Genomic DNA, 27,358 nt, shown 5'->3' on the forward strand with positions numbered 1-27,358 from the left:
TCCATTATTTTTCTGGAATTTTTTTTTTTTAAACTTGGGAAGATGACAGCTTTAAAGAAAAGGTGTATAGATGCTTTTCAGCAAAGGTTAGAAAAAAATATAACTGCCTGCTTAGTGATTCTCTACCTCGAGATCTGTGAGAGCAAGCCCAGCCAGTCACAATTCTTCAAAGGGCCCATAGAACATCCTTCTTTACTGTGACAAGGCCTCACAGGCCAACAACCAATGCAGCTAATTTCTCTTCTTTAGGAAAAACTACTTCACACTGATCATGAGCCCCTGACTGTGTTATGTCTTTAATTTTTTCAAAAAAGGGGTTTGTAAAAAATATATACATGCAGCTTGAAGATCCCACTGAAGCACTTAGAAATAAGAGAGACACTCGTAGATACTCTGGATCAAAGAGGAATTTAAAAAGAAATTACAAGCTATCTAAAGCGTAATGAAAAAGAAAATATTTACATCAAACTTTTGGGACTCGATGAAGCTATACTTGCAGGAAAGCAGCTTCATGTCTTCATCATTAAAGATGAAAAGTTATAGAACTTAGTACACATCTTAAAAAATTAATAAACCCTACAAAATAAACCAAAACCAGTGAAAACCAGGAATAGGAAATTAATAAAGATAAAAGCTCAAATCAATACAAAGGAAATTTCTTTTAAGATTTTTTTTTTGTTTCGATGTGGACCTTTTTTTTTTTTAAGTCTTTATTGAATCTGTTACAATATTCCTTCTGTTTTATGGTTTTTGGTTTTTTGGACACGAAGCATGTGGGATTCCAGTTCCCTGACCAGGGATCGAACCTGTACCCCCTGCACTGGAAGGCGAAGTCGTAACCACTGGACTGCCAGGGAAGTCCCGCAAAGGAAATTTAAAATGTAGACAGGATATAAGAACTAGTTCTTTAAAAAGACAAAATAAAATAAATAAACCCTTCACAATCTTAAGAAGGAGAAGAAAGAAAAGAGACAAAACCACTATTACATTATTGTTCAGAAGATTTAGAGGAGGTTACTTTATGTAACTCTTTGGCAAACAACCAATCAACCAACCAATCAATCAATAAAAGCAAAGGAAAACCTAGAGGACAGGATGATTTCCCAGCAAAATACAAATTGCTAATACTGAACCAAAAAGAAGTAGAAAACTCCAATAGGTCAATTACTGTGGAAATGACTAAAAACTATTTAGAAATCTACCACTGAAAAAGGTCCAAAGACCAAATGGTTTCACAGCTAAGTTTTATATAATCTTTAAAGAACAGTTATTTTCAATGTTATTCAAACAACGCTATACCATAGAAAAAGATAGGTATTCCAATTATTTTTATGAAATTGATGTATATTCAATACCAAAAGTTGATGGTTTATAAAAAAGAAAGTATAGATTAATATCACTTATGAGGTGCAAACATTTTACGTAAAATAGCAAACAATGCATCAAAGTATCCAAAGTAGAACTTTCTTCAGGAATGCTGTGGTGGTTCATACACAGGACATGTGTTCACTCATGATGTCAACAAATTGGAGAAAAATCACATAGTAAGAGTTGCTGAAAAGGCATCTGACAAAATATTGCAGCTATTACTAATAAAAAAATTTAAGTAAAATAGGAATAGAAAGAATTTCAATATAAAATAAAGACTATTTATAAAAACCAATAATAAGTTTAATCCCAAACGTCAAAACATCAAAACTATTTCTACTGACATCAGTAACCATACAAGGATACTCACCATCACTATTTCTTTTATTTCTTTTTACAACTGTGTTGGAAGTTTTAGCAAATGAAGAGAAGGTGAGAAAATAATAGTAATAATAATAAAAGTGGCATGAACATTGGAAACGAGGAGATAAAATAAAGTCTTCTCTTTTTGCTGCTGCTAAGATAATACAACAGAGAAAACCCATGAATCTAGGGGGCAAAACCCGCTGGAGATAAATAAGAGAATATGGTAAGATGGCCAAATAGAATATAGATATGCAAAAACTAGGACCTTTCTTCTATTCTAGTAATTAAAATCTGGAAACTGGAAAAATTGTATTAACAAATTATATAATATTTAGAGATATATTTAACAAGAAAGGGATAAACCTATATATGAAAACTAAAATCTTATTAAAATAGATAAAATGAGATAGAAATGCAAATAGGTTCTTGATTGGAAAGATTTAATATCAATAACATATCAATCTGTCCCCAAATAATATCTAAATCTAATGCAATTACAATTAGGTTGCTCAGGACTTCCCTGGCAGTCCAGTGGTTAAGACTCCACACTTCTACTGCAGGGGGCGCGGGAAGATCCTATATGCCGTGGCCAACAAACAAAACCCCAAAAAACGATTAGGTTGCTCAAACAAGATTTTTGTTTTTCTTTACATTTTTATTTTTATTTATTTATTTTTATTATTATTTTTTGAGGTACGCGGGCGTCTCACTGTTGTGGCCTCTCCCGCTGCAGAGCACAGGCTCCGGACGCGCAGGCTCAGCGGCCATGGCTCACGGGCCCAGCCGCTCCGCGGCATGTGGGATCCTCCCAGACCGGGGCATGATCCCGCGTCCCCTGCATCGGCAGGCAGACTCTCAACCACTGCGCCACCAGGGAAGCCCATTTTTTACATTTTTAAAATGCTCTCATAGTTTGGAAGAATAAATGCTGGCTACCTGCCTAGAAAATATATGAAAAAGAAGAGCAGTGAGATTGACTTGCCCCAGCAGATATCAGAACATGCTATAAAGCCACTGTAATCAAATCAATACAATACTGGGACATGTAGAGATAAATAGAGGGTGGAATAGAACAGACTCCAGGAACAGCACCCAGTATATGCAGTAACTTAAAGGGAACAGATCCACTCAGTTGGAAAATAAATGATTTAATAAATGACTTTGACACAAATGCCTATCTATTTGGAAGAAAATATAAGCAGACTCCCATTTCACACCAAATGCAGAAACATATTTCAAGTAGATTAAAGGCTTAATTACAAAACTCCACCTGCCACACCACAGCACGTTCTCCATGAAAATGCCTGGGATTTCATCAGTCGAAGACAACCTTTCCCTGTTCCCTGAACTTATAAAGAGATTTGGGTATGTTAGCTGAGGATGAACTGAAGAATAGTTTGACATCTGGGAAACTGAGTTACTTATCTGGTTCATTGTTTCTCACAGGTACCTGTCCAGGCAGGAAGTCCATCTACAGGTAAGCCCTGACAACTTGGCCATTTGGTAGCAACAGTAACACTAACCTTCCGTGCTCCCAACCACCAGCAGGTACCTTTGCTTCCTCCTTCTCAGGGGAGATGGAGGTCATGTGGCGCCAGGTCTCCCAGCTGTGTCTCATTACACAGCCACATTCTCACCCACCCTCTCCTTGGACTTCCCAGACACTGCCTTGAGCTGGTTTCCCCCCTCCCTCACCCTTCTTTGTCCTCGGCTTCTCTGTTCATGTCTCCCTTTCAACCTACCCTAGGTCTGGCTGCCACTCTCCAAACTTAATCTTGATCCCTATTTTCCTTGCTATTCCCTCTCTGCAGCTAGCTCTCCATTCCCACAGCTTTGATTAAACTTAATGCTCAGGATTCTCAATTGATATTTTCAGTCTTTACCTGTCTCCCAAATCCTAGTGTTGCAGCTATATTCGTCCCTGACTATTTCCAGTTGAACATCTTATTTACTTATCTCTGCTGGTGGCTACACTGTCCTCCTAAGCATAAAACATGTGATCTTTGACTCTTCCTCCTCTTTAATATTTAATACCCAGTCAGTTTCTAAGTACCATTCAAAATGTCTTCCTGAATTCCACTACCACCCTTTTAGTAAAGCTCATGACACCTAAGTTTACGGCTACCATCTAGTCAACTCACTTACATCCTCCTCTACCAGCATAACCCTCCTTAACACCATTCTCAGGATGCCCATCCTGTGCTCGGGAAGCTATGAGGGCCTGCAGCATCCCAAATCCGCCTTGTTCAGCCCAAAGTCTTGAAAAACATCTCCTGCTCCCTCTCTCCACCCAATGCATCCTCTCTCTCACGCCTCAACACAAAGTCAGGTTGGGCTCCTGGACCTGCGAGGTCCTGGACATCTGTGAATAAACACCACTCACTGAGCATGGATGAAGACAATGGAAAGCACAACTCTAAATGAAATCACCTGCAAACATTATTCACAAAAAGCAACCCACCCCAGTAAAATGAACATCCATTTTTTGAAGGGGAGGGAGGCATGAACTATAAAGGCCATAAATAGGTTTTTGGTCCCAGTATGTACTGAAATATGTTTAAAACAATTAAGATGAAGGGAGTGGAAATGGCAAAAGCAAAAACCAAACTCAAGGCATCAGGGTTTTAGAAGGCAGGTGCCAATCAGCTGAGGACCACCCTGGTTGTTATCAAGATGCCTGGAAGTGCCCTTGAACCTGGAACCTGGGGTGGGAGGGGTACCATCTACTGGGCAGCAGGGTCTATCTCTAACAGATTCCATATCAGCCCCCCCTCAATCCCCCCATCCCAAGGCCACCTGCAGGACTGACACACTGGCAAGCACAGGGCTGACTTCAGACAGTCGGAGGGCTGGCATGGGATTACTCCTGGTCTTCTTTCTTTCAGTTGCTTTAAAATCATTTTGCCTTCTTAGAAGTAATGGTGTGTGGGGGGGGGTAGGAGTGGGAGGGGAAGGAGAAGACACCAGAAAAATAAAACCCCCTGCCCCAGTTTAGTTTTAAAGGAAGGCGACAGGCCGCCCTGAATGAAGGTTCCAGCATACAGAGGCCAACTTACCTCTACTTTTTCTACTACTTGCTTCCCAAAGGAGCAAACTTTGGTGGAACAGGTGACTGTCATATTCTCAGAACTCTCATACTGACTGGTCACGCCGTAAAAAGCCCCGGCATCATCTTGAATACTGCAGTTTAAATCCGCCTGTTGGAAATGAGATGGAGGTGGGGATTACTCTCTCATCGCAGGAGTCAAAGCAGTAACCATGCGGGTAAGACCTCCGCCATGCTGGCTGGAGGGCAGTAGCAGGCCGGCGTGGCTCAGAAAGGTGGTGAGGTGACGCCCCGCTAGAAACAAGTTCTATGGCTCATCAGTTATTTTTTGAAGAGAATGCTAGTTTGGGCAGTCTTCCCTTGAAATAATGACATGCTATATGTATGTTTCATTTTACTTTCTTGTATTCAGTATAGAATACTATATATCCTTGTAATAAGACATTCATGAGGTCTCTGAAGTATGTGCAGAAAGCAGTATATGAATTGTATTCATATTCACTAATCTGTAGATATAGTTAAAAGAACAGGAGATTCTGTAGCTGACTGGCCATTTGTTATATAAGTAAAAACAGACACCTCATTAACAAATTACAGCACCCAGAGGGGAGATAGTTCCTACTAAAGACTGGCTTACAAAGATGCAAAATAATTAATACAGGTTCCCACTCATTTAACGTATTTATGATTACTTAGTGAGGCTCATGCTAGAAACAATACAGGACTACAAGCCAATATGGAATGTACAGAAAATAGCTTTAATTTAGATAGAAAATAAGTACCATGTCAAAGGTACTCAGTTTGGACAATGGAAGCATTATTTTCAATTAAGGGTATTTACTTTCAGGATGGTTAAGATTTGAACATGCGGAGAAGGGCTGAGAGAACGCTTGCACAGAAGCAGCCTGGAGTGCTTCATTCTAGCTACACCGTGAGGACTAAGGAGACAGGGAGGAATGAGTTTGGAAATGCCACAAGGGCCCAGGTAGAGGAGGACTAAATAGGGGTATGGGTTGTATCCTGTAGGAAACAGGGACCTATTGAAAGTGTTGACACAAGGCAGTGAGGTGATCAGAGCTGAGCTTCAAGGAGAAGTGTCTCAGCGTGGTGTAATGTTCACTGCAGAGGGAGGCTGGGAGGCTGCTTCAGCGGCTAGATCACTGACGGACGGTCCCATTCCCTCAAATATCTACTGACCCTTTCCTGCACACTAGGCACTGGGTGTGGAGCTGGGGATCAACGAGTCCACATAGCTTAAGATTTAGGAGTGGGGACATCGCAACAGAAATAAGCACTCCTGAGATGGGCACAGAGACATGAGAACAAACAGTGGGGAGGGAGCCCTTGGGGTCAGGGAAGCTTCTGATGATGACGCAGCTCAGATCCAAAGAGAGAAGTGCTGGCATGGGTCGGTGGATCATGCTGTAAGAGAGAGTGTATAAAGGGCGCTCGGCCAGAAACAAGGCTGGAACAAAGAGAGCAAGGAGAGAGGGTAGCTGGGGAGGTGGGGGTGTGTGGAGGGGTGCGGGGGAGGGTCTTACATCCTAAAACCAAGGGACATGCGAGTTTTAAGTACATAGGATAGGGCCAGTGACAGTCTAGGATCAGATCTGCAATCCAGAAAGGCACCCCTGACCACAGCTTGGAGACTTGAGAAGAGAGTGAGAATGGATGAGTGAGGTGTGTCAGGAGGCCTGGAAGAAGTTCCAGATGAGGCATGGTACTTGGGCTACTAGGATGACTGCAGAGAAAGAGAGAGGGATCTGACATACAACGAGACTATCTCTTGCGAGGTGTGGCACGTTTTGGCTAGCTAATTTTAATACCTTGACAGGTACTAACCGCCATGAAGACCTGAGTCAGCCTATATATTTTTAATAAGGATCTGCATTTCAATTTCCCTCTTGAATTGGGTATCAGGAAAATCTCCATTTTCTTAGGCAAAACTTCGGATATGCTGGCTTCAAGTAAAAGGACAATATACTTTATATTCCCTTTTCTTATATGCCAAGAAATTCAAAGTTAAATTAAGTGTTCAACTATAGTCATTAACTTATTCTAGGTACTTCTAATAACTACTAACAACCAGTGTCCAGCTCCTGTTATGGGATTCCAATCTACTTGTACTTGTCCAGTTTTACATTATCCATAAATTTAGTATTGCTCCCTCACATTTTGTTTTTTGGAATTTTATGGGGCATAAATTGCAAATAATTAAAAATGCCCAGGTGTGCCTTTTGCTCACATTCAAAGGTTTGACATTTAGCTCCATGAGAGAGCAGTTTAACGGGGAATGATGGAGGTCTTACCCTGAGATCTGTATCTCAGCTCCTTAAGGCTGAAGAGAGGCCCGTGAGTCTATGTGGGCTCCAACCTCCAGTACAGAAAGATACCAGTGTATCCTAGGCACACAGGAGCTCTGACACTGGGTTGTCATCCAGCCTTCCAGGGCGGGTATCACCTGCTGTGAACTAAGAGAGGGCCTTTCAGAACTTTGAGCGGGTCCTGCCGCCAGCTGAGAACACAGAGCTCCGAGAAGTGGCTCAGGTGTTTTGCGGGGGTGGAATGACCAGTGATGTTCTTTGTGGGATTGATGCTCTTACTATTATGATGTAGTTTGTGCCAACAAGGTTTAACTTAAAAAAATAAAAAAAAAAGTAAAAATATGCATGTGGTAAGGAAAAAAAAGAAATCAAACTGTAAAAAGGATGTACGTTGTATTTCTACCCTGAACTTGCCAACCTCCCTAGATGACCAGTGTCATCTATTTCTCAAGTGTCCTTTTAGAGATATTTAGCATTTAGATATTCAAACATACACATTCCCTCTTTTCTGCACAAATTGTAGCATTCTTCTAAACCTGGCTATAAATAAATAAATACTTCTTAGAATTCACATAGTACTGATACAGAATACCAGTTTTTAAAAGAACAGCCCTTTAAAAAACTGAACAGCCACACTTTTTGGTGGCTGCATATCATTCCATTATACAGATGCACCATAATTTAACATGTGCTCTACTGATGAATATTTAGAATGCTTCCCAACAACAGTGCAATAATAAGTTAAGTGGAACAGGAAAGGTCTATTAGAAATTACTTTTACTTTGTTTACATTCAATTTTTAAAAATTCCCTGCTTTGAAAATGGGAATTAATGGGCCATAAATACACTGTTAACTAATACTGCAATTTAAACAAACTCATTTTGATGTAATCAAGTTGTTGAGAAGGACTGGTGAACAATCAAAAACAGTCTGGTGTTTGTGGTGTAAGGGGTGGAGTGTGGGAAGGAGCATGGGGAAATTAGCAATGTGCAGGGGAGTCAACAGGAGAGCGAGCATATGGGATTGGGTTACTTTTTAAAAACTATCAACTTCCAATTACATCAACTTAACCAGGAGGGAGGTTTCTTAAGAATTGCACCTCAACTCCCTAGGCACAATGTTTTCTTTTCTTTCAATGCTCCATTTTTCACTTTATTTACTTCAGTGGCAGTATTTTTTCATATACAATTTTTAAGGGTTACATTCCATTTACAGTTATTACAAAACATTGGCTACACTCCTGTGTTGTACAGTACATCCTCGAGCCTATCTTACTTATACCCAATAGTTTGTACCTCCCACTCTGCCACCCCTATATTGCCCCCCCACCCCCGTACTGGTAACCACTAGTTTGTTCTCTATATCTCTATAATATATTTTGTTATATTCACTAGTTTGTTGTATTTTTTAGATTCCACATATAAGCGATATCATACAGTATTTATCTTTTTGTCTGACTTATTTCACTTAGCATAATGCAGTGGCAGTATTTTTGACAAGCAAAAGATTTACAATGTAAACAAACTACGAGTCTTAAAATCTAAAGCAGGCATAGAAATATACAAAATAATCCATACAAACATACAGACTCAAAATGTTACCCAAGTTTATAATGGCATTCACCATAATTCGATGTTAGCAAAATTGCAGAAAATTTTCACAGCTTTTATGTTTCCACCTCTATGAGTTTCCACGCTTAAGTAATACTGGTGCTATAGCAGCGGCACACCTAGTAGATTTGACAGTTAGAGTGGATCATTTTTAAGACCCCCTTCCTTTGACAAAATTATCTTCAGTAATCATCAGCACTGTTTCACCATTTTAAACTTTAAACACAAAAACTCTGAAAGTGGTAACAGAGAATGACGTAACTCTAGTTCTACTTTTTCATCTTCATAACTACTGTGGCCATTTCCAAATCACAGAAGCAGCAGCACTGTGTGGACTGCAGCTCCAACGATTCCAAACTGTTAGAACTTACTCTAGAATATAAGACTGAGTCTTTAATCACATGTGTTATTAAAGAATAAGTAACATAATGGATAAGCAATATAAGTGTGCTGGTTTGAAGCATATATATATGTGTGTGTCTATACATATATATGAAATAAAATATATATGAAATATATATACGAAGTAAAAGCCCAACACTAATTTTACCAGTTGTTTAAGGTTTAGGCCAACAAAGGATTTTTTCTTTTTGAGGAATATTTTATTGATAGCATTGTTTAGAACTGTGGGCACAGTGTGATAATAAAAATGACAACCATTTTTAGATGGTTTTGCCATATAAACTTCTCTGCAATGAACCTCCTTAATGCCTGCCCCTGGGGCAGACCATTCCCACCCTCTCATCTTTGGTTCACCACTGTCCCTTAGAATTCCCTAAATAATTTAATTAGTTTTAATTCGGAATGGATGACCCGTAGGTACAATGTCAGGAACTATCAAAAATGAAGGTATTCAAGAATTCACATTATGAAACTCCACCATCTGAAACAATCTCAACAAAGTATGAGTTTTAAAGTTGTTAGGATTAACTTTTTTACATAAAATTAAAGTAGAACATACATTCACAGAAGTGTACAAATCACAAGTTTACAGACCGGTTAATTTTTATAAAGTGAACACACCCATGTAACCAGCACCCAGATGAGGAAATAGAACAGAAGCCCCCTCATCCATGCTCCCTTTCAGTACAATCAAACGCCCCATGTCACAAGAGTAATCTTCATCCTAGAATACTGTACGTTAATCTTGTCTGGTTTTGTGAATGTTTCACAAGTGGAATCACATAGTGCTGATTCCTCTGTGTTTAGTTCTATTTGTGCAGCATTACAGTGTGAGAGCCATCCATGCTGTGGTGTTCATCTATCCTTGTCACACTCCACTGTACTCCACTGAATGGACTATACCACCACCTATCTCTTCTAGGGATGGACATTTACAATGTTTCCAAATTGAACCTATTATGAAGAGCGCTACTCTGAACATTCAGGGATAAGCATTTGATGAACTCATGTGTGTACTCCTGTTAGGTGTTCCTAGGAGTGGAATTGCTGGTCATGAGATCTATGTGCACTTTCAGCTTTCATTTAGATAAGAGGAACAGATGGTTTTTGAATTACCCTGCTTTTCTTAAAAAAGTTTGAGACAACTTTGTATTTAAGTATTAGTGTATATTTAATAGGTTAGATTTTAAAAGACTTCTCAACTAACAGTAAATAAGCAATTTGCTATTACAACTGCTTTGCAGTTACTTTTGAACATGGCAAATAATTACACAGCCATCCAACCATATCACAGTTGTTCTTTGGGAATTTTCTAGGAGGAGGTATTGATGTGAAAGATAATTATCTGTCAGCTGATGATATTATGATTATCCCAGAAAGAAATATGGTCACTGAACCCCCGTGGAGCAAAGGTAATATCGAAGAAAGAATGCTAACATTAAATCAGCAACAGAGGAGGCAAACTCTGTAATGAGTCTACGATTCGTGCTGAGTTCATTATCCACCCTCTCGACTCATTTTTCCCAACTGAAAACTCAGGGCAAACCTATTTCATATAGTTCTGAAGGCAAGAAAATGAGGGAAAAAACGCTGGTATCAGACATACAAACTATTTTTGCCTAATCAGCTCTTATCTGATTACAGGATATTTTCTAAAAGCAAATAAATATAAAAATCCAAGAAACAGGGACTTCCCTGGTGGTGCAGTGGTTAAGAATCCATCTCCCAATGCAGGGGACACAGGTTCGAGCCCTGGTCCGGGAAGATCCCACATGCCGCGGAGCAACTAGGCCCGTGCGCCACAACTACTGAGCCTGAGCTCTAGAGCCCACGAGCCACAATTACTGAGCACACGTGCTGCAACTACTGAAGCCTGTGCGCCTAGAGCCCGTGCTCCGCAACAAGAGAAGCCACTGCAATGAGAAGCCCAAGCTCCGCAACAAAGAGCAGCCCCCGCTCGCCGCAACCAGAGAAAGCCCGTGCACAGCAATGAAGACCCAACACAGCCAAAAATAAGTAAATGAATAAATAAATAAATTAATTAATTTTTAAAAATCCAAGAAACAACTAGAACCCAGCAAACTTATCCTTCCAACAAATTCCAAGTTCAAACGATATCCTATCCTCCGGGTATAAGCCAGCTGTTGGGGCCCAGGGCAGCCCGTTCCAAAATGTGCCTCAATGGCATACTTATTTTGGATTAAAGTTACTTAAGAAACAACCAATGGAAGAGGTTGACCCGCCCCTCGGTCTCCCTGAAATCAGGAAATAAATCTCTCATATGAAAGGTATACTTCCTGCATCTGGAGGTAGAAGGACACCCTCATCACCAGAGATCGAGAATTTAGGGCCGAGAAGCCTTTTAAACAAACCTTGTTACTTTAAAATTTTACTTCCCCAAGCCCAAGCCCTGTTTAGATTCTACACTAATTAAGTACCCCAAACCTACGTCTCTTTGTCCTGTGATTCCTCACAAATTTATCGTTTGTCTAAAAAGTATAATAGATGCCTGCTTCTTAGGTCCCATTTCTGTGTAAACTCCATTGCCATGAATTAAAAATTTGTTTCTGTTTCTCCTATTAATCTGTCTTGTGCCAATTTTATTTTCAGTCCAGCCACAAGAACTCAAGAGGGGTAGAAGGGGAAATTTCCCCCACCCTAGCTAGTCATGGGCCATGTTCTAAAATGAAAAAAAACAAAAACAAAAAAACAAGCGCCTTGCCGATGTGACTGGAGAGGGCAAGTCCAGGCAAACGGGCCCTTCTAAGGAATCTTTGCCCATTTTGCCCTAGAACAGAGACCCTCTATATGAACTGGGTTCAGAGACCAGCTCCTTCTCCTACCACCTAAGGCAGGAGTCCTTTCTACAGTATCCTGACCTGCGGTGCCTTCTGGCTAAATACTACCTTCAGACACAGGAAAATCATTACTTTAATAAAATACTCACCATGTCCCGGGCAGACCCAATTGTTAGAGAGTTCTTTTTCCTGTTGTTATTAGTCTTCTATTGCTGCTTTAACAAACTACCACAAATTTAGGGATTTAAAACACCACCAGTTTATGGTCTTCTACTTCTGTAGGTCGGACATCCAACATGGGTCTCACCAGGCTGAGATCAAGGTATTGGTGGAGCTGTGCTCGCTTCTGGAGGCTCTGGGAAGGGATCGGATTCTTTGCCTCTTTCAGCTTCCACATTCCTTGTGTCTTAGCTCCTTGCCCCATTTTCAAAGCCAGCAACACCAGGCTGAGCCCTCACATTGCCAGCTGTCATCTCTCTAGACCTCTTCTCTTGCCTCCCTCTGCCACTTTTAAGGAAACTTGTGATTTATCCACTCACATAACCCAAGGTACTTCCCTGTCTGCTCTTAGCGACCTCCACTCCCCCTTTCCATGTAATGTAACACACCCCCTAACACTGTGGTAAGAACTCGGACATGCTGATGCCTACCACACCCGTTACGTTGCAATCGGCTTCCCAGCCGCTTCCACCAACAGCTCTGCCTTCTGCAATCACGCAGGCCTAAGAACACTGCTGTGAGACAATCCTGCAACCATCTTTCATTTCCCCCCTCATCTCACCTTTCCACCCCCCCTTCACACCACAGAGTTCTTCAGGTCCTACTGCTTCCTAGGATCCAAGTTCCATGTTTATTTTTATTAAACTCCATCCTGACTTCAGACCTCCCTTCCATCTAGTTCAGAGACTTGAGAATCCTGAGTCTTCACTTGTCATCATCTCATCTCAGACACCTGATGGACAGCATGGACAGCGGTCACTCCTCTGCGTCTCACTCTCCGCATCTCTAACCTCAGAGAAGATCTGTTTCCAAAGCCCACCACTGTGATCAGAAGAGAGAACGTATACGAGCCTCATCTGTATACTGAAACGTGCCACATAAATGTAGACCACTCCTGTCAACCCAGGGACTTCAACACAGACCTGGACAGAGATTAAAGACAGAGCCTCAAGTCACATCTCCAGAGGTGTGACCCAAAGTAGACGGTGGTTCATAATCAACAAACAAGATAGACGCTTTCCCCCCAGAGCCAGTCTGAGTCCCAATCCATGCTTATCAGGTGAGCAGCACAGATGCAGCAATGGCTTTTTTCAAACAGAAAACTTAGTACTTTTTCTGATTTGTGAGTTTATAACAAGCCTTAGGTTTTAGGCATAACTGCTCAAACAGGTAACAAAATTACAATCTTTCCCACAAAGATATGATTAGAGATGTCATGAAGTTCTTCCTGGAAGCAAAAAAGGCCATCATTAATAAATGTGTGGGGAATGGATTAAAAACTTGAGGATCTATATGCGGGCAAGTCCTGGAAAACAGTGTAAGGTCGAAGTAGAAGCAGGTTACAATGCTAGGCAGAGAAAGCTGACTGCACCAGACAGCAAGGAAACAAAAAAGTGAAACATCAAATTCCCTCAAATTCTTCCCTAAATAATCCTTCTCTTACACACTTGTTACTTGTGCAGCTGAGACATGTAAGTCACAAGACAAGACTTCGGCTTGGTTTCTCCTCTGTTACCTCTCACTCAGCAAGCGTATTTGTTCATGGATGTGTTCCACTGCTTCATTTCATGTTTTTGAAATTGAAGGAAAAAAAAAAAAGCAATATTCTTCAAAGAATGATTCTTCCCATTTCATGCATGAGGAAAACAAGGCCTAGCCCAGTTACGCAGGATCCAGAGTCCTCTGAGGGGAGGGCTGGGCCAGGGAAGGGGCTCTGCAAAACCTCAGGCCTCTGGAAACCTGGCTCCAGGTGCCTGAACGACAGGGAAATGAGTGTGAGGGTTGCCAAGGGCGGAATGGAATGGTGCAGCTCAGGCAGAGGCAGCATTTGGCTGACACAACTACTTTGTCACTGGCCTCAGAAAGAAAAGGCCTGCAGGAATAAAGGGGAAGCAGATCAGTCCAAAGGCAGGGGAGAGGGCTTGGGCACGGGGTAGGAAAGGAGCAGGCTGCAGACACTCCCTTCCCACCGGCCTCTCCCTTCCACCTGGAGGGCTTGGAAGGGCTGGGCAGGAATTACTTGGTTGCAAAAATGAAAACATCAAGAGGATTGTCCCTGACAAGAGACAGTATAATAGGCACCGATGGATGCAAGGAGACGCTGGCATTTTCACCACTTTGAACCTCTCCTCTCCATCCTCTCCCAGCCATGATCAAAGGACCAAGATTTCAAATTGTGAAGCAATTTTTTCCAATGGCAGCATCTGGCTCTTTGGCAGGCAGCGCTGGGAGCCAGGCCCTGTCGTGGGCGTCCATCCAGGCCTGCCACGTGGTGAGGCTTGGCCAGGCAGGGCACCACGTGGGCCTTACAGCTGCTCCCCCAGGCGCCGCAACAGCAGTTGCTCTGCCCTGGGCCGTGAGCCGGCAGGCAGAAGTGCTCCAGGAGGCAGCCCGGGCAGGGGACTCTTGAGGCTGCGGTCTGCTCCCCAACCCTCCCGCCTGACTCATCTGCCTGCATCTGCCCCGTGGCTTCGGAGGCCTGGGGTGCGGGAAGCTGGGATGACTGTGGGACAGCCGCCACGCCCCCTCCTCCCACCCCCCGGGGGCAGGTCGACTTGCATTTGGGGAGAGCGAGAAAGCTGCCCAAAGGGAAGGGAGGCTTTGAGGGTGTTCGGGCCACGGTGCCCCTGCCCGGTGCAACAGGACGAAGCTGTAGCTCTCCGGCCACAGCTGTTTTAAATAAGAATAACAGGCATAAACTCAGCCCCCCCCCCTTCAAGTTACTTCCCACGAACTAGGGCATATATTTACATCTACAAAATAGAAGATTTTAAAAAACAACCACCAAGAGCCCCTTTATAGTGCAGATCAGCACCCATTTGAATTTCATCAACATTTAGTACTTCAAAGAATCTTAAAAGCTTGCTCTAATTACAATAGGCACTGCCTGAAAGACTGGCTGTTTGCATTGCAAATTCCTACAAATACTCGCATTCATTAAAAAAAAATTCAATTAATATCGCCCACACAACTTCAGGTAACTGCCACCGGTGACTTCACACAGTAGTAGCTGGGGTGAAAGAGCAAAGGTCTCAGGTCCTAGTACAAAGCAGCTGCACAGGCCAGTTCTCTCCACCGGAGGCAGTTAATGAGTCCTGGGCGCCCAGCTGAGCTGGCCCTTCACCCAAAGCATTCACCAGGCAGGCGAACATCGGCCAGAGACCACCTTTTCCAGACCAGAAAACAAGGCCTTTTTTCTGGTCTGGAGTTTTTGTGCATGAACAGTCTTACATAGAACAATAACAACAAATCAATCAACTAATTAACAAGTGGAGAGTTGCCAAATAAAATAACAGGCTTCCTGGTTAAATTTGATTTTTATATAAACAACATACTTTTTTCCGTGGGGATAGGGACATATCCCTTTGTCCCAAAGATGGCATGGGACAGACACTAAAAAAGTATACGCTGTTTACCTGAAATTCAAATCAAACTGGGTGGTTTAAATTCTTATTTGCTAAATCTGGCAACTCTTCTAACAATTCACCTTTACCAAAAAAGAATAACAAAAATTGGGACTTACCCTCAAATTTCCATTGCTGTACGGAGACATCTTATGCTCAAAATATTTTTGAGTGGGAAAAAAATGAAGCTGCTGAATAACACATGGAGCATGATACTTCTTTTAGTAAAAACAAATGGTGTACGTAAACGTTTGTAGATGCATATAAAAAGCCAGGGAGGATACAGGGCTGGCGGAGGGTCGGTCTCACTTTTTCTCCTATAGTCTTTGGAACTGCTTGGAAAATTTAATAAGCTTCTCTTGCTTTGGTAATGTAAACAGTACATTAAAATGGGGGTGGATGGGTAGGGTGTACCTTGCATCTCTACCTTCACAGGGAGAGGGAATTTCACACATCACCAAGGGTATAGATCCAGTTTTAGACAACTGACCAAGATGCCTGAGGGGTTTATGACTATGTCTAGGTAATCCACTAACTCCTTGCAAAACTGGGTCTGGAAATAAGCAGCCACACCCTGATTGTGCCACTTCAATTCTTTCCTTCTCAAGCTTTTCTTGGTGATGGTTACAGAGTGAAGCTAACTGTGCCTCCATGAACAGGGTGAATGCTGGGAGGTGCAGGTGTACCACACGTCTGCTTTCCCCTGGGCTTCTGCTTAGCAGCAGCTCTTGGGGGACACAGTGGCTCTGCATCTCAGCCTGTAACCACGGCACGGAGCAGAGTTAAACAGCCCCATGCAGGAAAGAATGGACCCCTGACCTTGGCTTTGTTAGCAACCACTGAGCCCAATGGCCCAGGACAGAAAGCATTAGAGGAACAGCTGTCAGATGGATTCTCCCATGAGGTTAAGGGAATTCCCAATTTAGATTCTGCCTAGATGTCCTGAAGAGTTCAAGGTTTAAAAAAAAAAAAAAAAAAAAAAAAGGATCCGTGGTGGGACTGAGGTCGAGGGATTGAGGGAAAAGCAGAGTGAGCTTCTGCTCCCAGCTTCCAGGCTGTCCTATTCTGCCTTATGTTTTCAGTGGATTCAGAAAGGCTCTTTTAAATAAAGTCACTGCCATGGAGATCGTTTCCACCCTCAACTCTCACAATTCTCCAGGTTCTGTGAGGCCCAGCGGCCCCCAGGACCTTCTGTCAACTCTCAGTAGGACTCCTGGTCTCTGCACAAGCGTCCACCTGCCCTGAAAACTCCTTCCCACTCCCCTTCCATTGATTAAATTCTTTCAAGATTCAGCTCAAATGCCACATCTTTGTGAGGCCTTCCAGAATGTTCTCAGGCAGAAAGAGCACCTCCTTTACCTCTGTGCTTCCACATTTCCACTAGAGCCCCTATCCCACAGTGTGTCTGCCATCCCACACCAGACCCTAAGGTCTGCCTCTTACTCATGTCTGCTTCCCCAGCTTTCTAGGAGCAAAGTAGAAATCAGTGAATTGACTGATTTGTTGAATGACTCACTGGCGATGTGTATATTCATTACTAATGTAAATGATTAAACTATTTCTCTAAGAACCTAACAACTCCAGAGAGAGCCTGGAAAAGTTTTTGTGTGAATCTCTTGAGGTCTCCTCCTACCCCCTTAGAGTAAATTCCTTGAGAAATTTATTCAACAAACTGTCAGATGCCTACGATATCTGCCTACACTATCAGTGCTGGCCAAGTGACAGTTCTAGGACCCCGTGTACAGCAATTCCTCTAGGTGTACTGAATGAAATAACTCTTCATCAACTGAATTAAAAAAATAAATAAATAAAATAAAAAACTGTTGAAAATCTGCTATATACATTGCACTGCTGGATAAACAAATGCTATGGATAGGATCCTTTCTCCCTGGGGAAGGCTTACAAAATTTAGGGCACAGGCCTGGGAAAACAGGAAGGAAGCAATAATAGACAGCAGTCAATGCAGAAAGCGCTAACAAGCTCCAGATATTTTTCTCATAAAATCAAGCCAAAATGGGTTGGATGTGCAAGGTTACTGACCACCATGCCCCCCCAACCCCCATCCTTCTACATGAAATATCAGAAACTGCTATCCAAAGATGATTTTTCAAAAAAACAGACCCTGGTGAAGATAATCATAGAGTCACAGTCTACCAAAGAGAATTTATCATGTATTAGCCCCATCAGTACCTCTGAATATGGTATTTCTTGCTAATCTTCCTTCCACTACATCATTCCATTACTTCCTATTGTTCACATAATTTCAGAACTTAACACTGTTGTGAGAAGAGACAGAAGTAGAGAGAAAGGGAAAGCTTGTTGAACGGAAAGGCCCTTTCCTTATTGATAACCGTTTAAAACATGTGGGGAGCAAATTATTCCATTTTGCTAATGTCCTTTTCCATGAATTGCAACAGGGACATTTGGTTCCAAATGATAGACTCAAGTCTACAATTCCAGCCTAAATCATGCAGAATCCAATTAGAAACAGGCTGAAACTCTGGAGGGTTACATGTGCACCCAGTTTCTTCTCCCTAAATAAAGCCCAGTTGTTTTATTTATAGTGCCTGTCATTTTGTCCAACAAATGTCATTTCGTTCCTACCAAGATAAAAACATCTTCTAAAGGCTGCCCTCTTTCCAGATAATTCGCTTTCCATTTCTGTTTTATAATATCTTCTCACATCTCCTCTGGTTAGTAAAACTAGCCTTGCTTTTTCTTCCTCCAGAAAAATAGGTTAAGAAAGTAAGTTGAATCACTATGAATAAATTGTTAATTGTTTACACTGGACGATCATAATCCCAAGAATTTTAAAAAGCAAAGCATAAATAGCCATAGGGTAACATGGAGTATATCCTGATTTCTAACATACCACTAATTTAGTAATGATTTGAGAGAAAAAAGAAGTATTATAATTAAGAATTTGTTTCTTAACCACAGGATACAGAGCCATACAATTTCATATTATTTTCTTCTTTGTTATTCCAAACAAAGTTTGAGAGTAAGCCTTCATCATCCTAATGATTCTTCTGAATAGTTTTAGGCTGTGAGGTTTATAAGTAACATGTTAGTGGCGCAGCTTTCTTTGAACCAGTGTCCCCAAGCTTGACACTCTTGAGGACTGTTAGGACAGAGAGTAGAATTTTGAGGCTCCTCCAAAAATATTACTTTCATTGCATTTTTTAATTTGGTTAAATCCATCATTTTGTTTATTCCCTTAATAAGCTACTTATGGCTGGAAACAAACTTCTTTTGAAAGTGAGCTGCAAGCTATACTTGGGTTTCTGTCTTTCAGGATGCATGACTGAATCGCACCTACTTCCTTCTAGCTTTGGGGATTCTATGATGAATTCCAAGACAGCTGACATTTTATCTTAAACTAGTTGCAGTGTCTGCCATATCACTGGCAACCCACCGGCATGGATCTCAATACTGAAATGAAGCACAGCTCTGTCCACTTGTGGGTGTACATCTTCCTTTCTTAGAGCCCACAAAGCATCTGACCGTTGTTTTATAAGGAAAATAGAAGCATGGTTTTCTGCCAGTGCAAAATGTTCACTTAGTACAAATCCGGTCCCACACTCTTCCCTCAACGATAATGACAATTTCAATGCTGCATCAAACTATAATTTTTCTGAGACATTTTAATTAGGGATTCAAATTTAAGCTACTAAGTATAGTAGTATACACTACTAGTGCAAGTAATTCAACTAAGGTGACAAGGAGGTGGTGAGATGCCTTTTACACTGCCTAGGGTTGCAAAGGGCAAGTAATAATAACCGCATCATGACTTACCCCTCTGTGTAGGGGTGGGCACGGTGCTTATGATGGCCACTGTAAGAAGCATCCCACTTCTATGACTGTTGACATGGGAAGTATATGTCTTAGAATCGAGGGAACACAGTATGTTTAACCTTATTAATAGTTGTTTCTATAGAGAGTGAGGAAGGATTAAAGACTTTGAGTGGAAAGAAAAAATAGCTGCAGATGCAGAGGAAGCCAAAAACCAAAGTGACAACAGAAAGTTGTTTTCTTTTAAATTACGCCACACGAGGCTGATGAAGATGCCTGGTATGCTCACTATTAACAACTTTCGAAAGCAACTTGGTTCTTTACACACAGACCCAAACTCACACATACCTACACACACACACACACACACACACACACACCCCCTAATCAGTGTCTAATAAGAATGGTTAAATTATGATACACCCAGTAGAGAGGATATTATGCAGTCATTAATAATGGTATTAGGGATCTAATGACATCTAGCTACAGGGAAGGGTGCTAGATAAGGAAGAAAAGCAGGATGCCAGATTTAACGCACTCCTTGGTTGAAACTACATAAACATGTATCACATTAAGCCATATTCATGGTGCATTTAGGAATGAATTAAGAATTATAGATTTCGAAAACTGCCTAGAAGATTATGATGTTGGCTTCGTAAACATGTGAACACGATGGTGCTGGCCCCCGCACAGGCAGCTACCAGGGTTGCACTGATCGCTCTGCTAAAACTTAGGATTCAACTTGAACTTCCTGGTAACAGCAGTCTACTCACCTTGGTGCCCAGGTAAACAGACACCTGAGCGCCCCATACTGACATGCCTTCACAAAGAAACTACACTGCTTCACTTCAGGTACCCGCACTGGCTTCCACGCATAGACGTCGTGGAAAGCACATGGATTCCGGAGTCCAGCAGATCTGGCATCAATTAGCTGTGTGACTTTGCAGAAATCACTCTGCCTCTCCATGACTCAGTTTCTTTATGTGTAAAGTGGGAATAATCACATGTACCTCACAGGGTTTAAATAATACCAAGTACATGCTTATGCCTAGTCCAGGGACTGGCTCAAAGGAGGAACTCATTAACAGCCACGGTCACACACTGCTGAAAAAGAGAGGAGCCCCTTCCCTCCTGCTCCAGCAAATTCACATTCCGCTCTTTGTAATGAGATGTGGAGTAGAATTAAAATGCACGGGAGTGAATAAAAAGTAGGCAAGAAGGAAGAGGAAGGAAATAAACAGGAGACTGTCATAAAAGGAAGAAGTTAAAGAACAAAAATTAAAAAGGCAAAATGTGGAGAAAGTTGCTTAACAGTAAAAAGAATCCTATTACTCTCTTGGCTCAAAATTTGTTGAAGCCACTGACAGCTCCCTATGACTGATACAAATGAACCCCCCTGATTCCTCTCTTTCCTCATTTTCCACCCACCTGTGTTTCCTATATAAGTGAGGGCCCAGCTGCAAAACACCTTGATGCACCTGAACACACCTTAACTAGCCTTACATGTCCCTTGTTTTGGTGCTTCCCACGGGTCCCTTACCTGCCACACTCACTGCCATCTCTCCCTATCCTAATACTCGCAGACGTAACGGTCAAAGGAGGAGGTGACCCCTAACATCTCCCCGCTGGGACTGTAAAGTGGTACAACCATCTCAGAAAACAGCTGGGCAGTTTCTTAAGCTGAACACGGAGTTACCGTAAGACCCAGCAACTCCACTCCTGCACAGCTAGCTGCCCAAGAAAAACGAAACCATACGTCCACACACAGACTTGTCCACAAAGATCTCATAGCAGAATTATTTATAAAAGCCTAAAGTGGAAACAATCCACAAGTCTATCAACTAGTGCATGGATAAGTAAAATGCAGTCTATCCATACAGTGGGATAGTATTTAGCAACAGAAAGCAGCAAATCACTGACTCAGGCTACGAAAACATTATAAGTGAGAGAAGCCAGATGCCAACAACCACACACTGAATGATTCCATTTACATGAAATGTCCAGAAAAGGCAAATCTGTACAGGCGGAAAGTGGATTAGTAGCTGCCTGGGTCTGAAAGTGGGAATAAAGACTGACTGCAAATGGGCACTGGGCATCTTTTTTTTTTGCGGTACGCGGGCCTCTCACTGTTGTGGCCTCTTCCGTTGCGGAGCGCAGGCTCTGGACGCACAGGCTCAGCGGCCATGGCTCACGGGCCCAGCCGCTCCGCAGCATGTGGGATCCTCCCGGACCAGGGCACGAACCTGTATCCCCTGCATCGGCAGGCGGACTCTCAACCACTGCGCCACCAGGGAAGCCCTGGGCATCTTTTTGAAATGATAAAAATATTCTAAAATTTAAGAGTGGTGACGACCACAAAACTCTGCAAATTTTTCTAAATATCATTGACTTGTACACAGAAAATGAGTAAAATTTTATGGTATGTAAATGATACCTCAATAAGGTTCTTAAGAAAATAAAAAAAGGTCTCCCCAGATGCACAGCCATTCACAGAGGCCCTTGGGTGTCCCATACCATTAAGGCTCACAGGGTGGAGGGGCACCCACAACACTGGCATCTGTGGCTCTGCCATTCACTTGTGTTTTGGGGCCTGAGTCCTGGGGGGCCAGTCAGAGTCTTCCACCCTGAAGCCAGTGGAGTGACCACTACCTGACCCACTGACATCCCATTTACCTCAGTGTCCCCTGGCAAAGAGCTGGGGTCACAGCTTGGGCGTAAGTGCGGGTACCTCAGGTGGACTCAGTATTTCTCCCACAGCGAACTCCTAAGCTGATCTAGCCTGAATGAGCCCAGAATGGACATGGAGCAATCATTATGAACAAACTAAGAGTCAGCCTGATGGTGACAACCTGGAGACTGCAGGCACTTTGAGAAAGAGGAAAAAGGGAGGAGAAGAAAGGAGACGTGAGGATAGGACCTCTGTTGAAATGCACTGAATTCACACAAAAATGAAAATCTGTGAAGCAAATTGCTAATACGAAAGAAATTTCAAAAGGAAGGTTAAGCCTACTTAAGAAACACCCACTGACATTCAAGGATAGAGTCTAAGTGTAATTCATGCTTTCTCAGTCATTAGAGGAAGGCAATGAGATTTCAAGTTGCAGCAAATTGTAAACCTAATTCAAACTGCCTTTCCTCATTTATTCTAACATAGTCAGGACTGAATTTCTTCATAAAGGTTAAGTACTGCTAACAATTATACTGAAGGAGTGATGTCTTCCATCACATTCATAGAAGAGCTCAATTTTAATTCTGCAAATCTTAATTTAATAAACTAATATCTAATCTCAGAGTAATTGTTTCTACATTCGCAAATCTCATACTAGCCACCACACTCTAAACATCTGCAAATCTAGACTTCATTATTTGGGGATTCATGACTGAAGGGTCCCATCACTGAAAGCATTTATTAAAATCATCCCCTGTGTAAAATGGAAAATTTTGGAAGCAAAAACAAAAACAACTTTCTAATACTTTGCATTCCACTTTATAGTCAAACAATATGCTGACTATAAGAAATCTTATTATCATTAAAATCCAATACTATATAGAGGACTTCCCTGGTGGTCCAGTGGTTAAGAATCCACCTTCCAATGCAGGGGAAGCAGGTTCGATCCCTGGTCGGGGAACTAAGATCCCACATGCCGCAGGGCAACTAAGCCCACAAGGCGCAACTACTGAGCCCACGCGCCACAACGAAGACCCAACGCAGCCAAAAAAAAAAAAAAAAAAGGAAAACAAAAAAACCAATACCATTTAATTTGAAAGCACTGAAAATGGCTTATTTTTATCTTATCCTACAATTTCTGATTAATTTTAATTCATTTGGGTAGAACAGTCTCTTTTTATATCCTTCACAATAGTGGCTCTCAAACTTTTGATCTTGGGACCCCTTTTCCACGCTTAAGATTTACTGAGGACCTCAAAGAGCTTTTGTTTCTGTAGGTTATAGCTGTCTGTATTTTCCACGTCAGAAATTTAAACTGAGAAAAATTTTAAATATTACCTAATTTAAACCTAATATTAAGCTCATTGGGTGTTAACATACATCTTTTTTTAATTAGACATACCTATATTTTAAAAAACAATGAAAATTAGTGAGAAGGATAGCACTGTTTTACATTTTGCAAATCTACTTAATGTGTGGCTTAATGAAAAATACCTAGATTCTCATACCTGCTTCTAAATTCAATCTGTCATGATTTGTACTTCAACTTTTGGTTGAAGTACATGAAGAAAACCCAGCCTCACATAAATATGTGGCTGGAAAAGGGAAGAATATTTTAATAGGTTCTTCAGATAATTGTGGCCATTTTTCTTTGACACTACACCAAAACTTGACAAGCCGTAGTTTTTAAAGGTTAGCTATAGTGTGGAGTCTGAAACCATATCAATGAACTTTTCACACTCTGTTACTTTAAAATCCATTGGTTTATCTTGCACAGTATAAAAAAAAAAATCACATTTGTTAATATCACTGTAGATCCCAGCAGAAAAGTCTTTTAAGTATTGGGAAGCTGTCAAGTTCACCAAAGTGGATACAAGTTTTCCAAAATTCTTATTTTTACTTGAAAGCTCAAAGCTTATCTTTGGCAACAAAAATTATCCATTGTTTTCCTTGATGTAGCAGGCAGGCTCACTGCATTCATTTTCAGTGTGTACTCTAGGTTCAAGATATAATAAACCTCATAAAGGACATTCTTGGTGTGACTGATTTTTTTTTTTTTTAATTTAAACTGTGCGGGCTTCCCTGGTGGCGCAAGGGTTAAGAATCTGCCTACCAATGCAGGGGACACACAGGCTCTATCCCTGGTCCGGGAAGATCCCACATGCTGCAGAGCAACTAAGTCAGTGCGTCACAACTACTGAGCCTGTGCTCTAGAGCCCGCAAGCCACAACTACTGAGCCTGTGTGCTGCAACTACTGAAGCCCGCGTGCCCAGAGCCCGTGCTCTGCAACAAAAGAAGCCACTGTAATGAGAAGCCCGCACGCAGCAACAAAGACCCAACACAGCCAAAAATAAATAAATAAGAAATAAATTTATATAAAAAAAACCCCCAGAAACTGTGCATGCAACCCAGTCCGACTGATCCAAGGCTTCAGCAGTTTTACCCTATTACATTTGAACCATCAATGAGCACATCAGCAGAGTTCAAAAGGAAAATAATATCTCAGTGTCATAATGAAAATTGTTTTGACCTTGTCAGCCCATTGAAAGGAGACTGAGGAACCCCCCAGGGGTCTGTAGAACACCCTTTGAAATCTGCTGTGTTATCATATAACAACTGACCCCCAACCACCATTCAAGTCAATAGGTGGCAGCCACTAATTTAGAAGAAGGAAGTGACTGCTTAGAAAAAGGAAGTGCTTCTTCAGGGCGTCCACGTGTATTACTGATCCCGAGAACATTAAATTAAGTAGAAGGCTACTTCCACAATCCAAATTCAATATGGAAGTATGACAAATGAAATCCAGTTACCATGCAAGGATTAAAAAAAACCTAAACGAACTGAATTTAATATGTAAATTTCCTCCCAAGGAATTTAAAATATGAATTTTTCCTTAGTTCATCTGTTTGTTTCCCCCATTTGTTGATGTTTTTGTGCCAGGTGTTTGCTTAGCTTCGCAGATATGGAGAGCGATTGACAGACCCTGTGGGTGGGGTCCAGGGGACACGAAGCAGCCAGGAAACAGAGCAAAGGCACTTCAGTCAAACGGATCGGATTTCAAGCCCCAGGTCCCCACCCCGGTGCAGCCTGTACTTTGTGATCTCTGGGTCTCTGTTTTCTTAGTTGGATATGAGGCAAATTCCAGGTAACACTGGGAAGACTGGATAAAATGCATGTAAAGCATGAGCGCAGCTCCCGGCCCACAGCAGGCATTCGATCAGTGTAGCCACCATTATGAATAAGGTGCCTGGAAGCAGTCGAGTCCAGAGGAGTGGGACACACATCCAAGTAATGATGACACAGCATGGGAACTGAGTAACCACACAACGCGATAGACTAAAAGAAAAATCAACCATTTGTTTAAGTGAGGACGGTGCTATGTAATAAAGAAGCCACCACCTCAAAAGAAGGAGGGAAAGGAGGAGAAGTAAAAAGTCCACCCACTCACGCACAAAGGCAGGCCATAGGACAGACAGCAAGGGAAACACCCGGAACCAGCTCTTTTAGGGCCTTTAATGCCATGCTAAGAAGCGCAAACATTTGAGCCATTTTCTTTTTATTCTTGTCAAGACTGAGGAGTTATAAACGCTCAGTGCCAGCAGGTCCTCTGCTCTTAGGCCCCCAGTACACACACATTATCCTTACGTTTGCTGTGACATCCCTGACCCAACAGCAGTCCCCTGGCCCGGGCCTGACTAGTGGAGAAGGGATAGCAAAGCTCTCCTCAGAGGCCGGGGGACAGCAGGAAGCCCCAGCAGCTGGGGGAATGTGCCCTTGGTGTTTTAAGGCACAAATGAGGCACGTAATGGGCAGAGCCATTGTGTATTCTCTCTGACACTTATAAAATCTTGAAGCATGTCTTTAGCTCCACCCAAGCCCCTCCTTTGCCTCAGGTCCTACGCTCCAGTGGAATTTATAGGTTGCTTTGCTTAATGGTGTGCGAACAAACAGAAAGAGGGTCTAAGTGTCTCACGTCTGCATTGTGACCCCAGCCATTTGCAAAGTTTCTTGTCATTGAATGAGAGAGCCCTGAAGCCCAAGCAGCTGCCTGTGTCTCTTTGGCAGGGACAGCAAATGCCACCTGGGTCACCACATGGATGTGCCACAGGCCAGCATGAGGACGGCCCACGGATGTGAGTCTGTGATCCCTTGGCGATCCTGCAGATCAGTCAGTGGGAATCCACAGCCAGTGCTCTGCCCTCAAGTGTGGGATGCGACCATTCAGACAAAATCCACTGAAATCACAGCAAGGTCTTACTCACCCAGAATTTTACGAGGAAGAAGGCATTTTGAGGGCCCTTTCCAAACAGTTCCTTTAAGCCACCTTTCTTTTCAGGAAATTTGTCATAAATCTGACGAATGTCCACGGATTCGAGCAATGGGTCACTGTAAGAATGGTTGGCATGCCCAATGTGCACGAAGAGGTGTTTGTTGTACTGTAAGAAACCAACAGAAACATTCCCATTACAAACCCTGTGATCAACCTGGGACACATCCATCTTGAGCTGCATAAAGAGTGGTAGTCTCGAAATCCCGGAATTCCGCCTTGAATAGCCTCGGGTCTGTGCCTTCGAAAAGATGAAGATATTAAGAAAAGCCATTATAGCTAAGGGTTAAAACAATCATTGTCTATTATTACAAGGGCATATATTTTCCCAAGTGCCTAAAAAAGTCTTTTTTGTAGACACAGTAGGAAACAACAACTTAAGTTACCCAACTACCAAACCTAGAAACAATTCCGTTACCCAGTTTTACCTGACTCAACTGAAAATGACAGTGACACCCCCTTTGGAGCCCATTATTTACAGTCCAATAAGCAGTATGGGTGCGGTCAGCTAACGCCATCACCCAGAATACACTTGTCACTCCAGCTCCCCTAGCAACAGCATGAATGCAGTGCTCTGAGCAATGGTACCCACCTACTTCTTCCATCAGGAATAAGAGAGCTGAGTGTCTTTCTCACAAGTCCCCTTAGTAACCAATCTAAAACTTCTGCAAAAGGGCTGGTCAATACGTGACTGTCAGTGCAAAGTTAGAGTCATGGGTATAGATCATGGAGAGGATTCATGGTGCAGGGCTATATGGGACCAGTAAAAAAAGTCCAGTCACTCATTCACAAAAACAGAAACAAACAAATCAAAACCCTGGCAAGTCATTTAACAAATGGAAATGTTTTCTTCTCCTTGCTTTGGTATAAGATATGGTAACCAGACCAAAAAGGAGTGTGGCAAACCAGTGGTTCTCACCCAGGATGCAGCAGAATCACCATGGAGCATTTAAAAATCACCAATGCCTGGGTCCCACCCAGGCTAAACTGGCATTTCTGAGAATGAGGCCAGGCATCAGTAATGTTTAATGC

The 27,358-nt window shown here is 42.2% G+C and overlaps 1 protein-coding gene across 13 annotated transcripts in view; it reads right to left on the reverse strand.

The window, feature by feature from the left end:
* The window catches only part of TEAD1 (TEA domain transcription factor 1), a 262,078-nt gene that overhangs the window by 13,663 nt on the left and 221,057 nt on the right, over nt 1-27,358 (reverse strand). For 12 of the 13 annotated variants that reach the window (XM_027115355.1, XM_027115345.1, XM_027115351.1 and 9 more), the window contains 2 exons: nt 26,262-26,435; nt 4,791-4,931 (listed from right to left, as the gene is read on the reverse strand). In XM_027115355.1, the coding sequence (XP_026971156.1) occupies nt 4,791-4,931; nt 26,262-26,435 (315 nt within the window). The remainder of the gene's footprint in view (nt 1-4,790; nt 4,932-26,261; nt 26,436-27,358) is intronic. The other variant, XM_027115349.1, reaches the window with a different exon arrangement.

Source organism: Aethalodelphis obliquidens, unplaced genomic scaffold (assembly GCF_003676395.1).
Source record: "Aethalodelphis obliquidens isolate GAN/ISIS:26980383/991018 unplaced genomic scaffold, ASM367639v1 scaffold14, whole genome shotgun sequence".
In the NCBI taxonomy this organism is placed as follows: Eukaryota; Metazoa; Chordata; class Mammalia; order Artiodactyla; family Delphinidae; genus Aethalodelphis; species Aethalodelphis obliquidens.